Raw genomic sequence first — 19,268 nt, forward strand, 5'->3', positions numbered from 1 at the left:
TATACGCTATATACAGTATGTGTGTTGAGCTAGATGAAAATGAAGTTGTATAACTGCTCTTTTCTGTAATGAGTATAACTTTCACCCCTCTTATCATGAGTACAATTCAGACAGTGTTTTTTTTCTTTCTTTATCTGAGTGGTTATAATTTAATGAGTGCAGCAACAAAGTTTCTTTTTGCTATGAGACACAGGATATTCTAACATTTCAAGCATGTTGCATAATAATCTTTCAGTTTTTTTCAGCATTTGAATTACAATTCATTCTTTTTTTGTCATTAGCTGTTTATCTAATAGACTACTTGTAAACTAAAAGCTTTTTTGCTGTCTTCCCAGACACATTACAGTGAAGTGTTTGCTGTAAACAAAGTGGCTTGGTTCTGTTGGTAAGTCTTTAGACTGCAGATGACAGTATACTTCACTCTTGACCTTCACATGTTAATCACATTCAATACACGTATGGAAAGAGAAAAAGGACAGAGAGTTTAAAACCAGTCCACCTAAAGTTAATCCCTTGGCCTACAGACTGATTAAGTTTTAATCTCTTGCTTTGGTTCTGTGTGCATATCTCCACGTGCTGAATTAGCCCAATATAGATAATTAAACATTTATGAAGTCCATTTAAAAGAGCCTACATTGCTCACCGTAGGCAAAAACTATTTTCTCTTACATATCCCTTGGTTTTTATATTCACTACTCGTTTATAGGACAGATATGCTTCAGAAACGGCCTGCAGTTTTAATGTTATGCAGCCATAATTGTGCATTCCATGAAAATGTGAGATCATATACTTGAATATTAATTGGATAATTAATATGATGAATATATGATTTATATTATTTGACATGTATATATATGAAGAGCTCAAAGTCTCTGCATTAGAAATTAAAGGTGTATTGGATTTGTTAAGTTTATTTCACTTCACCCTCTTGTTGAAAATGCTATTCATAAGAAAAATCACATTTGCTTTGAACTGCTCCCTATGCTGTGCATGCTTTTCAGAATGCTCTTAAATGAGATACAGGCACATCTGGATAATCCTCTGTGCAAAATTAATTTCCACATCTCATATTCAGCTCCATGTCTCTTTACTGCTTCACTTCTGCCCCACTTCTGTCTTGAGAAAAGATATATTGTAGCTCAGCAAGGATTTTATGTTGCTGTGACAGATGTTTTCACCTAGATTGTGTCTTATGTGTCAGACACATGACAGACTGGCAGACTATATAGATCAAGGCATACTAGGTCAGCTGGATGGGACTTGATAGTACTTTGGCACATTGCCTTTATTGCACTTAATTACCACAAATTGGGAGGTATATAATCCATCACAAATTTCCACCCAAATTACTTTACACAAATTATACAATTATGATATGCATTACAGTGGATAGATAGCAGTTATTAGTCCAATTTGTTATATAACAGTCTTTGGATGATCTGGGAGTAGGGTTGCACTTATATTCTTGTGAGTAATTCATGCAAACAGGCTTTTTTTTTTTTTTTTTACATAATGCAGTTTCATTTTCAAGCAGTGCATTAATGTGCAATGTGAAGGGCAAGGAAAAATCTCAGGTCATAAGCTTGATGGAAAAGTTAACTTTATTTAAAAAGCACTTTTAAAAATATAGTACCCTTAAAATCACCAAAAATGGTCACGAAGTTGGCCTACACCACCATCGCAAGCAAGCATATCGGTTCCTCTGAACAGGTGTGCGTCCCGCAGGGCCCACCTCACCAAGGGTGTTGCGCCTGACAAAACCCTCCACTTCACAAGTCACTGGACGCCGAGCCTCTTCCACACATTTCATTCCAACCCTGAGACTGAGGTTCCCGAGTCATTCCTGCTGTAGTCCAGTGCCCATTTCTCGTAGAGACACCTGTGGTCGGTTGCCAGTTATAGCCGTCCGAATGAATCTAGAAAGACAGACATGCCAATTTAATTAACATTTCCAGCTAATATTGTTAATATGGAAGACGTTGATTCGTCAACTTATGGGCCATCCACACAGAACGTGTTTTTGTGTCCGTCTGCGCAGTTTTGCCAGAGCCCTTTTACCAATGTAGCCTACAACGTTAGCAAAGCAATGCAAAACGCAGCGGTCCCATAGACATTCTATTGGCTTTTTTTTTATTTATTTATTTTATTTTTTTTATGGCTGTCCATGGATGAGATGCTTCAGTGTACCTTCATTTGTGAGGAAACAGCTCGTCGCTTTATGATTTGACTGCCCGTGCGCTAATCTTCAACATGTTTTACAGTACACTAAACACTCCTTTTGGAGTTAACTGTGTGTGGAGTGAACTGTGTGTGGAGTTTACAATAAAAAAATAAATAAAATAAAAAAATAATTTAAAAAAAAAGTTGCTGTTTTACAAGAAAATAACTGACAATTTCACGACAGGTAGGTGTCGGTTTACGGCTCTCCCCATTCATCTGTATGGTATCCGCAAACGGCGATTTACTGTCGTAACACGCTAGTTGACCGTTACGCTCTCTCCTTTGGTTAAAAAAAAGAAAAGAAAAAAAAAAGAAAAGAAAAACATTTGGAGGCTGTTATCACGATACAGAAGATCTCTGGTTTTTAAATTGTTTTTCTGTGTAAACATGCGCTAGAGGGACGTTTACTCAAGCTTTCGCACAGGAGTGCCGCGTTTTTTAGACGACGTGTCAGGTTTGAAAAAAGTCAACTTTTAAAAGCGCGTCTCGAGACACCTTCGTATATGCGCATAAAGCGCAATAATGCGTTTGGTCTGAACGGCCCCAAAACATTAGTTGTCCTCTTACGCACCTTTTCAGTGTCACTCTTTGGACTTCTTTTCAGCGTTCTGGAGTTTTTCGGTTATTTTGCGCTCGTGTCCCGCGGGGTTTTGTCTGTTCGTGTTGCAGCTCGCCTCCTTCTTCGTCCTGCCCTTACGGCTAGTGCACTCTGCAGTTCACACAACGAAAACATGTTACCAAATAAGGCACAGCTCTGAGAGAGAAAAAATAAAGACTTTATTTTTGGGGCAAATACGTATTTTTTCCCCCTTATTTTTTTTCCTTTTTAATAAAATGAAGCTCTATGAAAACTTACCGGTATAACGGTCTGATAAATTGTAGTATTCGTATTCATCGTAGTAGCGGTCCTCAAAGGTGGTCGGTTCAATGTTTTTCACGTCAACGTGGCTACTCATTTTTGACAGTGAAGATATTCTGCTCGTCTCTCGAACTGCTGGAGTAACAAAGGGTGAACACAAAGTTAAGCTGTTACCAACAGCAGTTTAACTTTGAAAAGCCAACAAAAATAGGCGATGCTCAGCTGAACTCTTGCTGCCAAATTTCTCCTCGGCTCAGCTCTGTTTACATCGCTACTTTTTATAGAAGTCGCTCCGCCTTCGTTTCCTTCACCTCCCCGCCTGTGCACTGGCCCAGAAGGAAATGTTGCATCAGAAAAGTTAATATTTGAACAGCAGACCTCACCCACTAGCACACAGGAAATGCCATTTATATCAGATGTCCTTGTTATTGTTATGACTTAAACTTTTAAGGGGGGTTACTCTCTCCCTCAATCTCATTTTTTGTACTGTATGTTTGTTTATCTGATGAAGATTAGATTAATTCAGTTAATGTTTGTCTCTTGCTCTCTCTGTGTTATTTACACCTGAAGTTGTGGTCTGATTTCTCACATCCCTCTGTGGACTGTGACCCACTAACCTGCTCCTCTAAACAACATGTTTTATACATTTGTCTCTATATGTTTAAATTGTTTTTGGAGACTTACGCCAGACCATTAGGATTGTCAAAACAGATTACTGTATTGTGTATTTTTTTTATTTTTTATTTAACCTTTATTTAACCAGGTTAGTCCCATTGAGATTTGAATCTCTTTTATAATAGAGACCTGGCCAAGAAAGGCAGCAACCAGATCTAGACAGTATACCACACAAATACATAAATCAACATCATATGAAACAACATATAAAAACACAATCATTAACAACAGTTACAATCAAAAGATTGTAATTTCTGGACTTAACAATCATTTTAAATTCACTAAGAGTTATAAGATCATATTTTGACTGATGCAAGTGTTTGAGGTATATTAAGGTAATGGTTCTCAACTCATGGGTTGCAACCCAAAAGTGGGTGTCCCATCTGGGTGCAGACATTAGGGAAAAAACAATGACATATGCAAATAATAAAATGCAACTAAGCATATAACATGTGCATAGTTCTGAGGATAGCAAATATCAACTTTTAAAGGGAGGAGATGTTTTCCATATCTTTTGTTGCATCCATTCAAACTCCAGCATGTTTTGGTGCAAGTTCACCTGGCACTTGGTAATTGGCTAATACTTTAGCCAAGAGTTTGTTCCATGTGGCTGGTAAATCACACTTCTGCTGTTGTTTATGTATTTACAAAATGCTAAATTTTCCTTTTCAGCTTGTCATGTTAATTTTGTATATTGTTGGGCCTATAGGCCTTTCATGGTCATTGTAATGCATTTTTAATGTTTGATTTTAAGGATATTTTGTGTACTTTTGTATGACAGAACATTTTGAGACTACAGTATATTGGGTCATTACTTGATGTCCAGTGTAAAAGCTGGGTTTTACACTGGGTTACAATGACTTTGTTAAATGATACAAAGGCATCAAACATTTGTGTTTGATTGTAGCAGTGTTTAATCTGCATTGAGTTGTTGTCACATGAAATAACTTAAAACTCAGAAATAGTTGTCTTGTGTCTTCATTTAATGCCTGGTCAAACACATGAACAACATTTCTTGAGTGCCTCTGCAGCACTTACATCGCTGTCTCTCTGTGAGAGCTCACGCAAACATTTACAATCCTGACAAAACCTTCTGATGCATATTTTGAATCAGTCTAATGACTGCCTTAAACACCCTCCCACATCTGGTTCTGACATTCAACAATCCATTCTGAGTAGAGTTTGCTCTACCTTGTGGTAACTGTTCAGTAGTCAAAGAGTTTGCTGCACCAAAATCAGTACACACATCTGTGTCAGCAACATTCACGTTAGCACCACTAGCAATATGATATACACCACTCAAGGAATCGCATTCAATTTCAGCAAAATCTTGCTCCTTGACACTCATTGTGGTAAGTGATGCAGTCACAGTAGAATGTTGGTCATCTACAGTCTCCTGAACAGAATCAGCTTCAGCCACACTTATTTCTTCAGATACTGTAAGTTCAGAAACCCATGTCACAGTTCTGTCATCTGGAGTTGTCACAAGCAAAACCGGCTCAACCCCATCACTCACCAAAGCAGAACAGAAATGCACTGCCTTCTTTGTTATATCAGCACAAAGGATCATAGAATGCAATCTGCCATCAATTAGCAAAATCCACATCATCCACTGGAAATCAAAGCCAAATCCATCATTCAAGATCCTTTGTACATCAAGCCCGGCCACAAGCTGTTTTGTCCTTTGCCTAGGGGCATTATCGCACCATCAGAGTCAAGACTAACAGTCTGAAGAATAGCTTATACTGCAGTGAACAGACTCAATAGCATTGGCAATATCTGGTTGCCATGCCTTCTCTACTTTTTCTACCACACATTCTATAGTACATTAATAGGCGTATTTACAGTTTGTAAACTTCTTTACTGTTCATTGTCTATTATTATGCTGCCTGTTGCTGTGAACTGTGTATTTATTGTCTCTGCTGCCAACTATGAATGTGTGAAAGGTCATACTGATTAAGAATATCATTGTACATGTATATATACTCTGTGCTCTACTTATTTTAAGTAAAGTGGAATCTGTATGATGTCTGACTTCAGTGGATATTTTTGAACATTGCAGTTTACAGTAAGTCTTCTGTGGGTTTGTGTTAAACACCAGTTGTTGCAATTACAGTGTAAGAGTGCATGAGATTCCTTTTTTTTCCCCCTAGGGTGCTCAAATATTCCACACTGTCGTCCTTGCGATCTCAGTGCATGAGCTACGTGAGAAATGAGGAAGGCTTCTCCTTGGCAAGAGATGACAAAGTTTACACAGTCTATGTCTTCCTCCAAATCCATAAACAACAGTGAAGTAGAGAAGAGAAGAACACACTATTCTGACTACAGAAGTGTTTTTCTCCCTTCTTCTCTCTGAGTGCAACTGTAGTTCTCTTCGAACTATATAGCTCTTTCACAAAGCCCTAGATCTTAATCCCTATCTATTAAAAGCTTTTCTCTCCCTAATCTGCCATTTTTGCTTTGAGCACACAGTCTTCTCTTTCCCTTCCCTGTTTTTTTCCACTTGCACTGTTTTTCTTGGCTCTCAAATTATGATCATGTGAGAGTGCCGTGTTCTGTACAGTAAATATTTGCAAAGTCAGCTGAGCCAAACATATGCTCTCAGCTATAACAACATAACTAATCTCTCTCTTTCTCTTTCATACCCGCCTAGACCAGGATTCCTGTGTTCTCGAAGTCTCTCTGTTTTAAATTAACTACACATTATCTCTTCTTTCACAGCCTTTGGACACAGTAAATAAAGTTCAAGTCAGAAAAATTAGGTCTTATTGCTATCTGAATGATCTATTGCCTCTTTCGGTTCATTATCTTTAACAGTTGGTTTTTTTTTCCCATATGGCCTCTTATGTACCATGTGTCTAAACATGCGCCCTTTCCCCTCCTCACTCTCTCATGATAGTATTGCCTCAAAGTGGGTTTGCTATACAGGATATAGACACCATCACTAAGAGAACAAAAGTTTTTTGTCAATCCATACCATAATTTGCACATTCTTCGATTAAACCTTGTTATATGCAAGGAAATCACACTCAAAAACATATTTTAGCCTATTTTTAAGATTTTCAATTTCATGACATCAAATTTAATTGAGTAATGTTTTACAAAATTAAAATAATAAATACTATATTTAATATAAAAAAAAGATTTTATTTTATTAGAGATTGCTCAGTTCAGTTTGATGGCATTTTGTTATAAAATTGAAATATGTAAATCTTAAAAATAGGCTCAAATATATTTTGAGTACATAGAAGATTGGGCAACTATTACTAAATAAAAAATGAAAACACAGATAGCATAAAAATAAATCACAAATGATATGATGATGATGATGATGATGATGATAGTATTATAATGATAATCTAATAAAAGGCCAAATTGGTTATATGATGATAATCTATTAAAAGATTACTATTTACAAAAACACACTTGCATAACAAAACCTGATCAGATACACTGAACAGCATATTTCTGCACCCTAAAACCTAAGTAGCTGCATATGTAATGTGGTAAATTACACATCTGTTTAAGTGATTTTGATCTATCAATGTTTTGAGGATTTGCTTATTTATGTAGGCTATGTCATATAAGATTCATGTGTTTATCTGGTTAAATGTGTAGTAATGACTGGTATCACGTTTATTTTTTGTTATCTCTGAAAAACGGTTGAAATCACTGTCCCCACTAGTTCTGCCTCAAAGCGTTTTCAAAACACTCTATTAGGTTTGTCCCTTCAATGTGTCCGTACGAGGCCCAGCTTGAAAGCTACCAAATAAACACAAGGCGAAAACAAGCCCTGTTATGTGTTTAGGAAAGTGGAACTTTACTAAATAAACGTTTTTGGCATAGTCTGTGTATTAATGCACGAGGGGCACCGCAGAACTGTGTGGTTAAAGGTGAGAACACGCTTCTCTCAGTTAGAACTGAGCTTCATTCAGTGCATGTGTGTTGATTTGAACTAATGAAATAACACGCGACGCTGAATGCATTTTTATTGGAATGGTTGCATTATCAATTATAGGAATATATATGTTTTTTATGATATAAGAGCTGTATTGTGTGTGTATATATATATATATATATATATATATATATATATATATATATATATATATATATTGTAAAATTGAACATACCTAATACACATATAGTTCAAGCAGTCTGGTTGGCTAGAACTAGATGACACCATAACATTTTTCAAATTCTGGTTGAATCTAAATCAAAGTTTTTTCGTTTTTGTTTTTCTTACAGCAACAATGGCTTTAGTATCAGCAGACACCAAAATCGCAGAGTTACTCAATGAGCTGCATCAGCTCATAAAGCAAACTCAGGTGAGCTCTACTCATTCTTTGTGTTATGGGAAACAACCCTTTTTTAAATACATTTTGTCTCTACTGCTGTGCACCCTGTGTTTATACTCTCATCTCTCTTAAATACGCAGGAGGAGCGATCACGAAGTGAACACAACCTTCTGAACATCCAGAAAACACATGAGAGGATGCAGACAGAAAATAAGAGTAAGATATAAGAAAATTTTGTCAAATTATAATTGGACAATGGCATACATTTTATAAAGTATGTTATTAGCTGATGTGTTCCTTATTCAAGTGCCACTAAAACAGGGGCGTAGCAGTCATTTTAAAAGTTGGGGGTTGGGGGGGGTTAGCTGTCAGTAGGTGGCTGGCTGGCACAGACCCAACACTTAGGGTGTGTTCACACTTGGCATGTTTGGTCTGATTGAAACGAACTCTGGTGCGATTGCTCTGTTAGTGCGGTTCATTTGAACAAGTGTGAACGCTGCCACCCGAACCTTGGTGCGCACCAAACAAGCAGACCGAGTGCACCAAACAAGCAGACCGAGACCGCCTGAATAGTGGGTCTCGGTCCGCTTCCAAACGAAATCAGCAGTTCGATTGTTATATGAACACAACATGGACCAAAGACGTCTAAACGGACCAAAAACAGGAAGTAATTTGCCTAATACTGACCTCAAGCATACCTGGTTCTTCTCATCATAGGAGCTATGCATTACAGTTCGGTACAGGCGTCAGAACCGCCGTCAGCCGTCCTTGCAGCATATCTTCATTTGTGTGTGCAACGGAGGAGAGCGAGAACCACATTATAGCGACCATGAGGAGGTTAACCCAACGTGACTCTACCCACCCTAGCAGCTGGGCCAATTGGTTGCTTAGGAAGCCTGACTTGAATCACTCAGCATGCCCTGGATTTGAACTTGTGACTGCAGGTGTGGTAGTCAGCATCTTTACTTGCTGAGCTACCTAGGCCCCTACAGTGCAGTATTTATTTATATATATATATATATATATATATATATATATATATATATATATATATATATATATATATACATATATATATACACACACACACACACACACACACACACACACACACACACACACACTGGTGGCCAAAAGTTTGGAATAATGTACAGATTTTTCTGTTTCGGAAGGAAATTGGTACTTTAATTCACCAAAGTGGCATTCAACTGATTACAAAGTATAGTCCGAACATTACTGATGGAAAAAATAGCACCATCATTATTTGAAAAAAGTAATTTTTGATCAAATCTAGACAGCCTCATTTCCAGCAGCCATCACTCCAACACCTTATTTGGTATTAGAAAATCACTTGCCATTATATCAAATACATTTGAAAGCTATTTGGTTCGTTAAATGAAGCTTAACATTTTCTTTGTTTGTGTTTGAGTTGCCACAGTATGCAATAAACTGGCATGTCTTAAGGTTAATATTAGGTCAAAAATGGCAAAAAAGAAACGGCTTTCTCTAGAAAATTAATCAGTTACAATAAAGACAATTGTGTATGTGCACAACTTTATTTTTTACTCTGTGCTTGTGCATTGTGGGATTTAAATGTATCCAAGTGGCTCGAGTGTTTTTGACTACGTTCACCAAAATTCATTCAGATCCATTTAAAGGTTCGTTCAGTGACCATTTCTGGTGATGCCAGAAGGTGCTGACAAATGAGTGTCTTGTGTGAAATTAGTTAGCCACTGAATCAACGATCAAAAGAAAATTTTGATCCTTTAAAATTTGTATGTCTACAGACTTACAAACAGACTTTAATAGAGGTTTTAAGCATTATCAAGCACATTATTAAGCATTTTTAAGCATATATCTATTCACTTCAGTAAAATGCCTAAGTGTTCTAAGTACACAGCAGATCTATCTTTTCTCCTACAGTTTGTCGACTGCACACCAACACAGAGGTAAAAAACAGGAGCTGATATTAAAAATAGCTTTACATATTTAACACAGATCTAGTAATCTGCTTAAACTGGCAAAAAGAACTGCTCAAACTATTACCTCATAAACATAATGTAAAAAGTATAACTTAATGAAGACACAGGCGCTGATATAAACTCCACTTACAGTGTGTGCTTAAAAGAAAGATTGTCATTTGTTTGTTTTTTTCTGCAGTGCATTTCACGTAATGCTGCCAATCAAGAACAATATGCCGATAAATAACTCTCGTTTGTGTGTTCTCCATCTCTAGATTAAGTTAGATCAACATCAATGCCGATAAAAGAACATGGATAAATGAGCATTGTTGAAAGCAACTTTGTAGAAATGAACGGAGCCGTGTTGATTAGACTGTCTGACTGACGACCTATTACGTAAGGGTTGTTTTGGCTCAAGAAACTCTCCTGTGATTGGCTTGATGGTTGCTCAGTCAGCCCAAAGTAACAAAACGCAAAGAATACTGTATACAAATCCACCATTTGGACTTAGTATGGGTTTAGCTTGAAAAAGTGCAGGGGAAAAAATCACCTTTTTAAAGAGTGTGGGGGACGTATTCCCCTCACGGCTGCTACGCCCTTGCAGTAAAACAGGATCGCTCTCATATTCCTGTCTCTGAACTTCATATCTAAAATGTTTCCCTGTTCTACATTAAAGGACAATGTGGAACAAAGTGGTAAATGAACAATCATCATTTACTCACCCTCATGCCATCTCAGATGTGTGTGACTTAATTTCTTTCTTCTGCAGAACACAAACAAAGATTTTTAGAAGAATATTTCAGCTCTGTAGGTCCATTCAATGCAAGTGAATGGTGGTGAGAACTTTGAGGCAGCATAAATGTAATCCATACAACAGTGGTTAAATCCATGTGTTCAGAAGCAATATGATAGTTGTGGGTGAGAAACCGATCAATGTTTAAGTCAGTGGTTCTCAACTTTTTTTTTGATGAATGCCCTCCTACTTCATTCCCTTACCACAGCTCCCCCCCATTTATTTATGTAACATAATTTGAAAGTGGAGCGGAAAAAACATAAAACACAAAACTTAATATTTGTGTTATTTGCTTAATTTGCTCAATGCAACTTCAATTCACTGCATCATTTTTAAGTTTTGTTAATAAATTCAGCAGGCTTACATGTCATGAATGTGAGCCAAACCTTGCGTTTCTTGAATTCAAGCAGATGGAGGGCTATATCTGGGGCCTATAAAATGAAAATGCGAAGACAGAAACTAATAATAAAAGTGATATTGTTAATATATTTTACATTTATCTTTTTTGAAAATTTTAATTTATTCATTGTTTATTTATTTTTAGTTTTAATGGTGGTATTTGTAACAAGACCATAGTAAACACATGGAAGCATGGATCTTCTTTACTACCATGGTTAGATGTAACATGATTTCTATAAAACAAACTATTGCATTTTTGTGATTATAAACAGTAGACCTACTCTAAACACATGTAAAAACAATAAATACAAAATATAAATATTTATAAGTTGTAACAGAAATGTATTATATTCCCTCACTCCCCTAATGTAGCCTATGACAAATTTTATAGAGCTGAATTAGTGATATGATAATATTTATTATCAATCTATTTCTGCCTAAAGTAGAGTTAATGTTACTATAGTAATTCAAGGGTGGTGATGTAGAATTCTGTGCTGAATTCAAGTGGTTTCTGCTTCTCACTGATTCTCGCAAAGCTACGAGTTTAAGAGCTCAAACTTCAAGAGCTTTGTGCTCGCGCTGCTCTGTCCATTGAGCCGCATCCATATACAGAGCCATGCAGGTGCATTAGCTGAGATTGTGCCTCTGCCTGTGTATTTGACGCTGCTAAACCAGATACTTCAGATGCGTCTCTAGACTTCAAAATCAGATGAACCACAGTACAAAGGCATACCAACCCATATAATTAAGAGCCAACTGATATACTCCAAGTCTAGATAAACGATTAATGCAAAAAAATAAATGCCCCCCATTTGTAACCTAATGCCCGCCTCTCTACTAATTTGCTGTCAGTGCTCCCTGGCATCCTTTGAATGCCCCCCTGGGGGGCGGCACCACCCCTGTTGAGAACCCCTAATTTAAGTCCTTTGTAACTATAAATCTCCACTTTCACATTCTTCTTTTGTTTTTTGGTGATTCACATTCTTCCTGCATATCGCTACCTACTGGTCGGGGCTGGTCAAAGGTGGAGATTTATGGAAAAGTCTGTTTCTCATCCATACCTATCATATCACTTCAGAAGACATTGTTTTACAACTGTAGTCTTATGGATTACTTTTATGCTGCCTTTATGTGCTTTTTAAAGATTCAAAGTTCTGGTCACCATTCTCTTGCATTGAATGGGCCAACAGAGCTGAGAAATTCTTCTAAAAATCTTAATTTGTGTTCTGCAGAAGAAAGAAAGTCATACACATCTGGGGTGGCATGAGGGTGAGTAAATGATGAGAGAATTTTCATTTTTGGGTGAACTATCTCTAAGTTTACTTTCTTCATCCTCTCCAGCATCTCCATATTATCGGACAAAACTGAGGGGTCTTTACACTACAGCTAAAGCAGATGCTGAGGCTGAATGTGGGTGAGTAATGTGAATGTTGCAACGTTTGGTTTCCATTGATGCACCATTCTCACTCTGACTATAAAGGATGCATTTTATACTTTAAGAAATACTTTTTTTACACACAACTGTTCTGTATACACTGTTTCATCTTAATTGTTTCCAGTGTTGACAGTATTTCTAAGCTTCTTTTTTATTAAAACAGCTTAAGAATATTGTGGTTATATAGCCCCATCTTGTGGTAAATTTGCCTCGGGCTCTCACAGCTCAAAATTCCCTTGGGTATTGAACAGACAGACTGTAGTTCTTACTTGTTGAAGGATGAACATAATGAATGATGCAGTTTAGCTGTTTCCCTCCCACAGTATTCTTAGACGGGCCCTTGACAAGATTGCAGAAATTAAATCCCTTTTGGAGGAGAGACGAATTGGTAAGTCCTGGATGCAAGTGTAAAATTGTGTGTCTGTTCAAGCCATTTTGAATGTTAATTGAACCCTCTCCCTTCTGCAGCTGCCAGGATGGCAGGAGTGTATAGTGACACCGACCCACCCAGAAAGACCATGCGCAGAGGCGTTCTCATGACCCTGTTGCAACAGTCAGCTATGACTCTCCCTCTCTGGATTGGAAAACCTGGGGAGAGGTACTGTTGCCCTCCACAGTCTCCTACATAATTTATTACACTCTGTGTCCATTTATTGTTCATTTGTGACAAATATCCACCTCACACATCTTCACAAATTAATTCAATTCACTAATTTATATTTGCCTTTCTCCTTTAGTCCACCACCACTGTGTGGCGCTATACCAGCCAGCAGTGACTATGTGGCTAAACAGGGGGACAAGGTGGCGGCACGTGTGAAGGCCGTGGATGGTGATGAGCAGTGGATTCTTGCAGAAGTGGTCAGCTACAACCACTCCACCAACAAGTAATCCTCTACCAAATAATCTCAGCATATCCTAATCATTGCTAATGGCTTTTACATCAGATTGTTTGATATTTTTATTTAATATTCATAGGTATGAAGTTGATGACATTGATGAAGAAGGTAAAGAGTAAGTAAAATATATATTTTTTGTTGTGATATTCACCTACTTAAAGATAAATTAAAAACTACTATAACTTGTTTATTGCTCATCAATTGTCTCTCACTTGTCTTGTATCCAGGAGACACACATTGAGTCGGAGGAGAATCATCCCTCTCCCACAGTGGAAAGCAAACCCAGAGACGGACCCAGAGGCTTTGTTCAGCAAAGACCAGCTGGTGCTGGCACTCTATCCACAGACCACTTGCTTTTATAGAGCCTTGATCCACACGCCACCACACCGGGTGAGAGAAACAAAGCAGGAATGAATTGAGAAGTTGATTGAAGTGATACTATATATATACACTACCGGTCAAAATTTTGAAACACACACATCCTTTATTATAATTTTTTTCTTCACATTTTAGAATAATATTAAAGTCATCAAAACTATGGAATAACATAAATGGAACTATGGGAATTATGTTGTGACTAAACAAAATCCAAAATAAATCAAAACTGTGTTATATTTTAGCAACTTCAAAGTAGTCACCCTTTGCCTAGAATTTGCAGACATGTACTCTTGACATTTTCTCAACCAACTTCTTGAGGTATCACCCTGGGATGCTTTTTGAACAGTACTGAAGGAGTTCCCATCTATATGTTGGGCACTTATTGGCTGCTTTTCTTTATTATTTGGTCCAAGTCATCAATTTCAAAAAATATTTTTTATTACATTTTAGTTTTATAATGAAATAAATTAATATGTTGGCACAATTATATTTTTGTCTACAAAACTAATTTAAAACATTTAAGCTTACGCCTTCAGATCAAAAGATTATTATAATTATTTTTATTTATTTTTTATTTTTTCCCCTTTTTCACCCAATTTGGAATGCCCGATTTCCAGTGCGCTTTTAAGTCCTCGTGGTCGCGTAGTGATTCGCCTCAATCTGGGTGGCGGAGGACGAATCCCAGTTGCCTCCGCATCTGAGACCATCAACCCGCGCATCTTATCACGTGGCTTGTTGAGCGCGTTACCACGGAGACCTAGCGCGTGTGAAGGCTTCACGCCATCCACCGCGGCATCTGCGCTCAACTCACCACGTGCCCCATCGAGAACGGACCACATTATAGCGACCACGAGGAGGTTACCTCATGTGACTCTACCCTCCCTAGCAACCGGACCAATTTGGTTGCTTAGGAGACCTGGCTGGAGTCACTCAGCACACCCTGGGATTCGAACTAGCGAACTCCAGAGGTGGTAGCCAGCGTCTTTTACTTCACTGAGCTACCCAGGCCCCCAGATCAAAAGATTTTTAAGATCATGAGAAACATTTCAGTCAAGTGTTTCAAAATTTTTGACCGGTATGTGTGTGTGTATTAGGGGTGTAACGGTACATGTATTCGTCCCGAACCGTCACGGTACTGACTTCACGGTTCGGTGCATGCGATCAGACGAAGAATACATCTGAGTCAGTCACAGGCGATCCACTCCAAACCAGAAGGGGGTGCGCACGGTAATACAACGCTGTTTGCTAACCACCACAACAGGAAAAAGAGCAGAGGAAGAAGAACAATAATGGCTTCTCCTAATGCACAAGTTTTATTTTTCATTATTCTATTTATTTTGTACTTTTATAACACAAGAGATGCTTTTCAGTTTTGTAGCTGATTGTGACCAAATACCTTTTGTTTTTTATCAACCCTACAAAAAAATATGGCCTATGCAAGAGTGCATTCTGTTTACTGCTTAGTGCTTAATACACTAAAGGAGACTGTACTGTACCAACTGCCTCAGGGGGGACTAAATGCCGCTAGGTGGAACAAACTGTAATTTGCACTACTGTCTGTTCAAAATAAATGAAAAGAAACCTAGCATTTGGGATTTGTTGCTTTTTCCTGTTGTAAAGAACTCGTATCGAACCGTGACCCCAAAACCGAGGTACGTACCGAACCGTGACTTCTGTGTACCGTTACACCCCTATATATATATATATATATATATATATATATATGATATATCTCCCTATATTTATATATACTGACCAGCCACAACATTAAAACCACCTGCCTAATATTGTGTAGGTCCCTCTCACGCCGCCAAAACAGCGCCAACCCGCATCTCAGAATAGCATTCTGAGATTATATTCTTCTCACCACAATTGTACAGAGCGGTTATCGGAGTTACCATAGACTCTGTCAGTTCGAACCAGTCTGGCCATTCTCTGTTGATCTCTCTCATCAACAAGGCGTGAAAATCCCAGCAGATCAGCAGTTACAGAAATACACAAACCAGCTCATCTGGCACCAACAATCATGCCATGCTCCAAATCACCGAGATCAAATTTTTTCTCCATTCTGATGGTTGATGTGAACATTAACTGAAGCTCCTGACCCGTATCTGCATGAATGTATGCACTGCACTGCTGCCACGAGTGGCTGATTAGATAATCGCATGGATGATTGTTGGTGCCAGACAGGGTGGTTTGAGTACTTCTGTAACTGCTGATCTCCTGAGATTTTCACGCACAACAGTCTCCAGAATTTACTCAGAATGGTGCCAGAAACAAAAAAACTTCCAGTGAGTGGCAGTACAATTGTGGTGAGAAGAATATCATGTCAGAATGCCATTCTGAGATGCGGGTTGGCGCTGTTTTGGCGGCACGATATTAGGCAGCACAATATTAGGCTGGTGGTTTTAATGTTGTGGCTGATTGAAGTATGAGTGGAAGAACAATTTCCCTATAATTTGACAAATTTCAATTCCTTTTCAGCCCCAGGATGACTACTCTGTGCTATTTGAAGATACATCTTACGCTGATGGCTATTCTCCACCTCTCAACGTCGCCCAGCGATATGTAGTAGCCTGCAAGGAGAACAAGAAGAAGTGATGGAAAGATAAAAAAGAAGCATTTAAAACCTGACAAAGAATATAATGTGGGGCATTATTTGTGAAGAGACCCTGGGTTTATCATGATAAGGAGTGAAATCAGGATATCCCCTGAATCATGAATATTTGGTTACATCCTTGACCTTGAGAATTCATATAGATCTTGATGGTGAACATTAGACTATTCATTTGAAAGTATTAAATAGCTTTGTATTAATTCCAAGTAGTCACTAAAATACACAATTTAGCTGAACATGGTTAGATTTCAATTCTATTTCCTACTTAGAAAAGTCTTGCAGAAACATTTCACCTTGGCAGATCCCTAAATATTCGCTTTATCAATGAAGGAATCAAGCGCTCAAATTTGTGATACCATTAAAATAGTTAGCTTTTTTAATATTTTTATTGAGCTACAAAGTATGAAGTATACAATATTACATAAAGAATCAAATAAAATAAAAATACATGCTTGTACAATTTGAATAGCTTTACGCTTCTCAGAAGGCAAAATTGATTCAATGTAATGCATCATTTCCTTTCAGAAAACTACAAAACATGGTGTCTTTTCTGAGAATTTGCATGTGTGAATAAGAATTTGGCCATTAAAAGAACAAAATTAATCAAATATGTGTGAGTTTGCCAGTCTTTCTGATTTGCAGTGATACCCAACAAAACATGTTTCCTCTGTAAAATAAAAATGTCATCAATATTTTCAATAATTAAAATAAAACAAAAAATAAAACAAATGGGCAGTGCCAAAACAAACGAATAGCAGTCTTTAGACACTGATTTGCAAAAGCTACAGTTTACATATACTATATATTCTATATAGATATTTTTGGTCACACATTTTTTAAATCAAAAGTTACTACTTGTTAAAATTAGTTAATGCACTATGAACTAACAATGAACAATTGTATTTGTATTAACATTAACAAAGATTAATAAATGCTGTACAAAATATATTGTTTATTGTTTGTTCATGATACCTAATGCATTAAATAATGTTAAAGAATGGAACCTTATGTTAACTTACCTGTTAACCTCTTCCTTGTATATCTTTTTTATTTTTTTGCACAGTACATAATTAGCAGCAAGCAAATACAGGGAAAACAAAAAGTTTCAAAAATATAACATTTATATATTTTAAAAGAAATAAAAAAAAAAAAATGAAATATATATATATATAAAAATAAAAACATGAAAATAAAATACAATTACTTTTTCTTTTAAAACAAAATAGATATATAAGTGGATTACTAGTCATGGTAATCACTGACTTGTAAAACATTTTTAAATCTATACAAAACATCTCAAAGGTGCACTCAGTAATTTTTTTTAATATGTCATCTTGGACTGACTTACACTTACGCCTAGGGGCATGTATGCAGCATCATTCAAATGCAATAGTTTTCAGTCACCAATGCCAGTAGAAATTCACCATTCGCTGTCAGCCATGATTACTTTAAACCATAACTGAAAGTGTCCAATAACAGGGCGGTTACTGAGATTAAATCAAAAATCAAATCAAAATCAAAATCACTTTTATTGTCACACAACCATATACACAAGTGCAATGGTGTGTGAAAGTAGATGAGACATATACCAATTTACAATAAACATCAGATTAACACAACACAATTTAAAGTCTAAATACACATAATTACAACACAATATACAAATAATAACATACATTGTACAGTATACAATACACACAATATAGATACACATTATTCAATGGAAAAAAAAAGTATATATAGTATATATAGAATGTACAGTAGGTTGTGTTGTACTGTATTGACATTCAGGCTGTCGGTTGATAGTCAGTTGTTAAGAGAGAATATAATATAATAATAATATAATTTATGACAGTCCGGTGTGAGATATAGAGTAAGAGTAATAAAGTGCAGTGCTGATGTATTTTGATCGAAGTGAGATCAAGAGTTCAAAAGTCTGATTGCTTGGGGGAAGTAATTCCCTTAAGTAATTAATGGAGTAGTATTGGGCTGGTCATGTGATCCTAACATGGCAGCCCACATGAGGCGCCCCTGCTCCATGTAGAATAAAAGAGCTTTTACATTTATGCATTTGGCAGACGCTTTTATCCAAAGCAACTTACGGTGCACTGATTACAGGGACAAGCACTCTGGAGCAACCTGGAGTTAATTTCCTTGCTCAAGGACACAATGGTGGTGGCTGTGGGGATTGAACCTGATTACTGATTACCAGTTATGTGCTTTAGCCCACTACGCCACCACCACTTTTATAAGGTTACTGAAATGACTGGAGTCTTCATCTCATGTGAGTGCTCATGATATTATAGATGTGTTTTAAAATTACAGTTAATTTCTTTAAAAAAAAAAAAAAATAGTAAAATATTAATGAGTACACCTTTAAAATGTGATAATATGATTTAAATTTTTTTTTGAGAAGCAATTATGCAATATAATGTTCAATAATACAAACAAAAGAACACAGCATGAACAATGTAATAATACAATCACTAAGTCACAAAAGATGAGAAGGCTAATTAAATGTTTTTTTTAAAAAATCTAATAAATAAAGAAAAAGACAAATAAATTCCACAGGGGCGCGCGGAAATGGATCATGGCACAAACGGTGAGACATCAATTATTGTCTGTTTTTTTTCCTCTACTTCGAAGTATTTAAAGTGTTTTTTTCAACTTTGTTTCCTTAAATTTTACATGGACACAGTGTTCAAATGGTTATAGCCGGAAAACAACTCTGAATATC

The 19,268-nt window shown here is 36.9% G+C and overlaps 2 protein-coding genes across 3 annotated transcripts; one reads left to right on the forward strand and one right to left on the reverse strand.

Moving 5' to 3' along the window:
• Positions 1-1,260: 1,260 nt before the first annotated feature.
• On the reverse strand, positions 1,261-3,365 carry nupr1b (nuclear protein 1b). The gene is made up of 3 exons (XM_051715124.1): positions 3,077-3,365; positions 2,792-2,929; positions 1,261-1,916 (listed from the first exon to the last, which is right to left on the reverse strand). The coding sequence occupies exons 1-2, from the start codon at positions 3,174-3,176 to the stop codon at positions 2,802-2,804; spliced, it is 228 nt and encodes a 75-aa protein (XP_051571084.1). The 5' UTR covers positions 3,177-3,365; the 3' UTR covers positions 1,261-1,916; positions 2,792-2,801.
• A 4,138-nt stretch (positions 3,366-7,503) lies between these two features.
• LOC127450856 (SAGA-associated factor 29) lies at positions 7,504-17,486 on the forward strand. Of its 2 annotated transcripts, none has more exons than XM_051715274.1 (10): positions 7,504-7,647; positions 8,003-8,082; positions 8,193-8,268; positions 12,547-12,619; positions 12,964-13,028; positions 13,109-13,238; positions 13,378-13,524; positions 13,616-13,651; positions 13,764-13,926; positions 16,399-17,483. In XM_051715274.1, the coding sequence occupies exons 2-10, from the start codon at positions 8,008-8,010 to the stop codon at positions 16,513-16,515; spliced, it is 882 nt and encodes a 293-aa protein (XP_051571234.1). In that variant the 5' UTR covers positions 7,504-7,647; positions 8,003-8,007; the 3' UTR covers positions 16,516-17,483. The 2 variants fall into 2 exon arrangements, with proteins under 2 accessions (XP_051571234.1, XP_051571236.1); XM_051715276.1 differs by lacking the exon at positions 7,504-7,647 and adding an exon at positions 8,770-8,996 and having other exon boundaries at positions 8,021-8,082; positions 16,399-17,486.
• The last annotated feature ends 1,782 nt before the right edge of the window (positions 17,487-19,268 follow it).

Source organism: Myxocyprinus asiaticus, chromosome 13 (assembly GCF_019703515.2).
Source record: "Myxocyprinus asiaticus isolate MX2 ecotype Aquarium Trade chromosome 13, UBuf_Myxa_2, whole genome shotgun sequence".
Lineage (NCBI taxonomy): Eukaryota > Metazoa > Chordata > Actinopteri > Cypriniformes > Catostomidae > Myxocyprinus > Myxocyprinus asiaticus.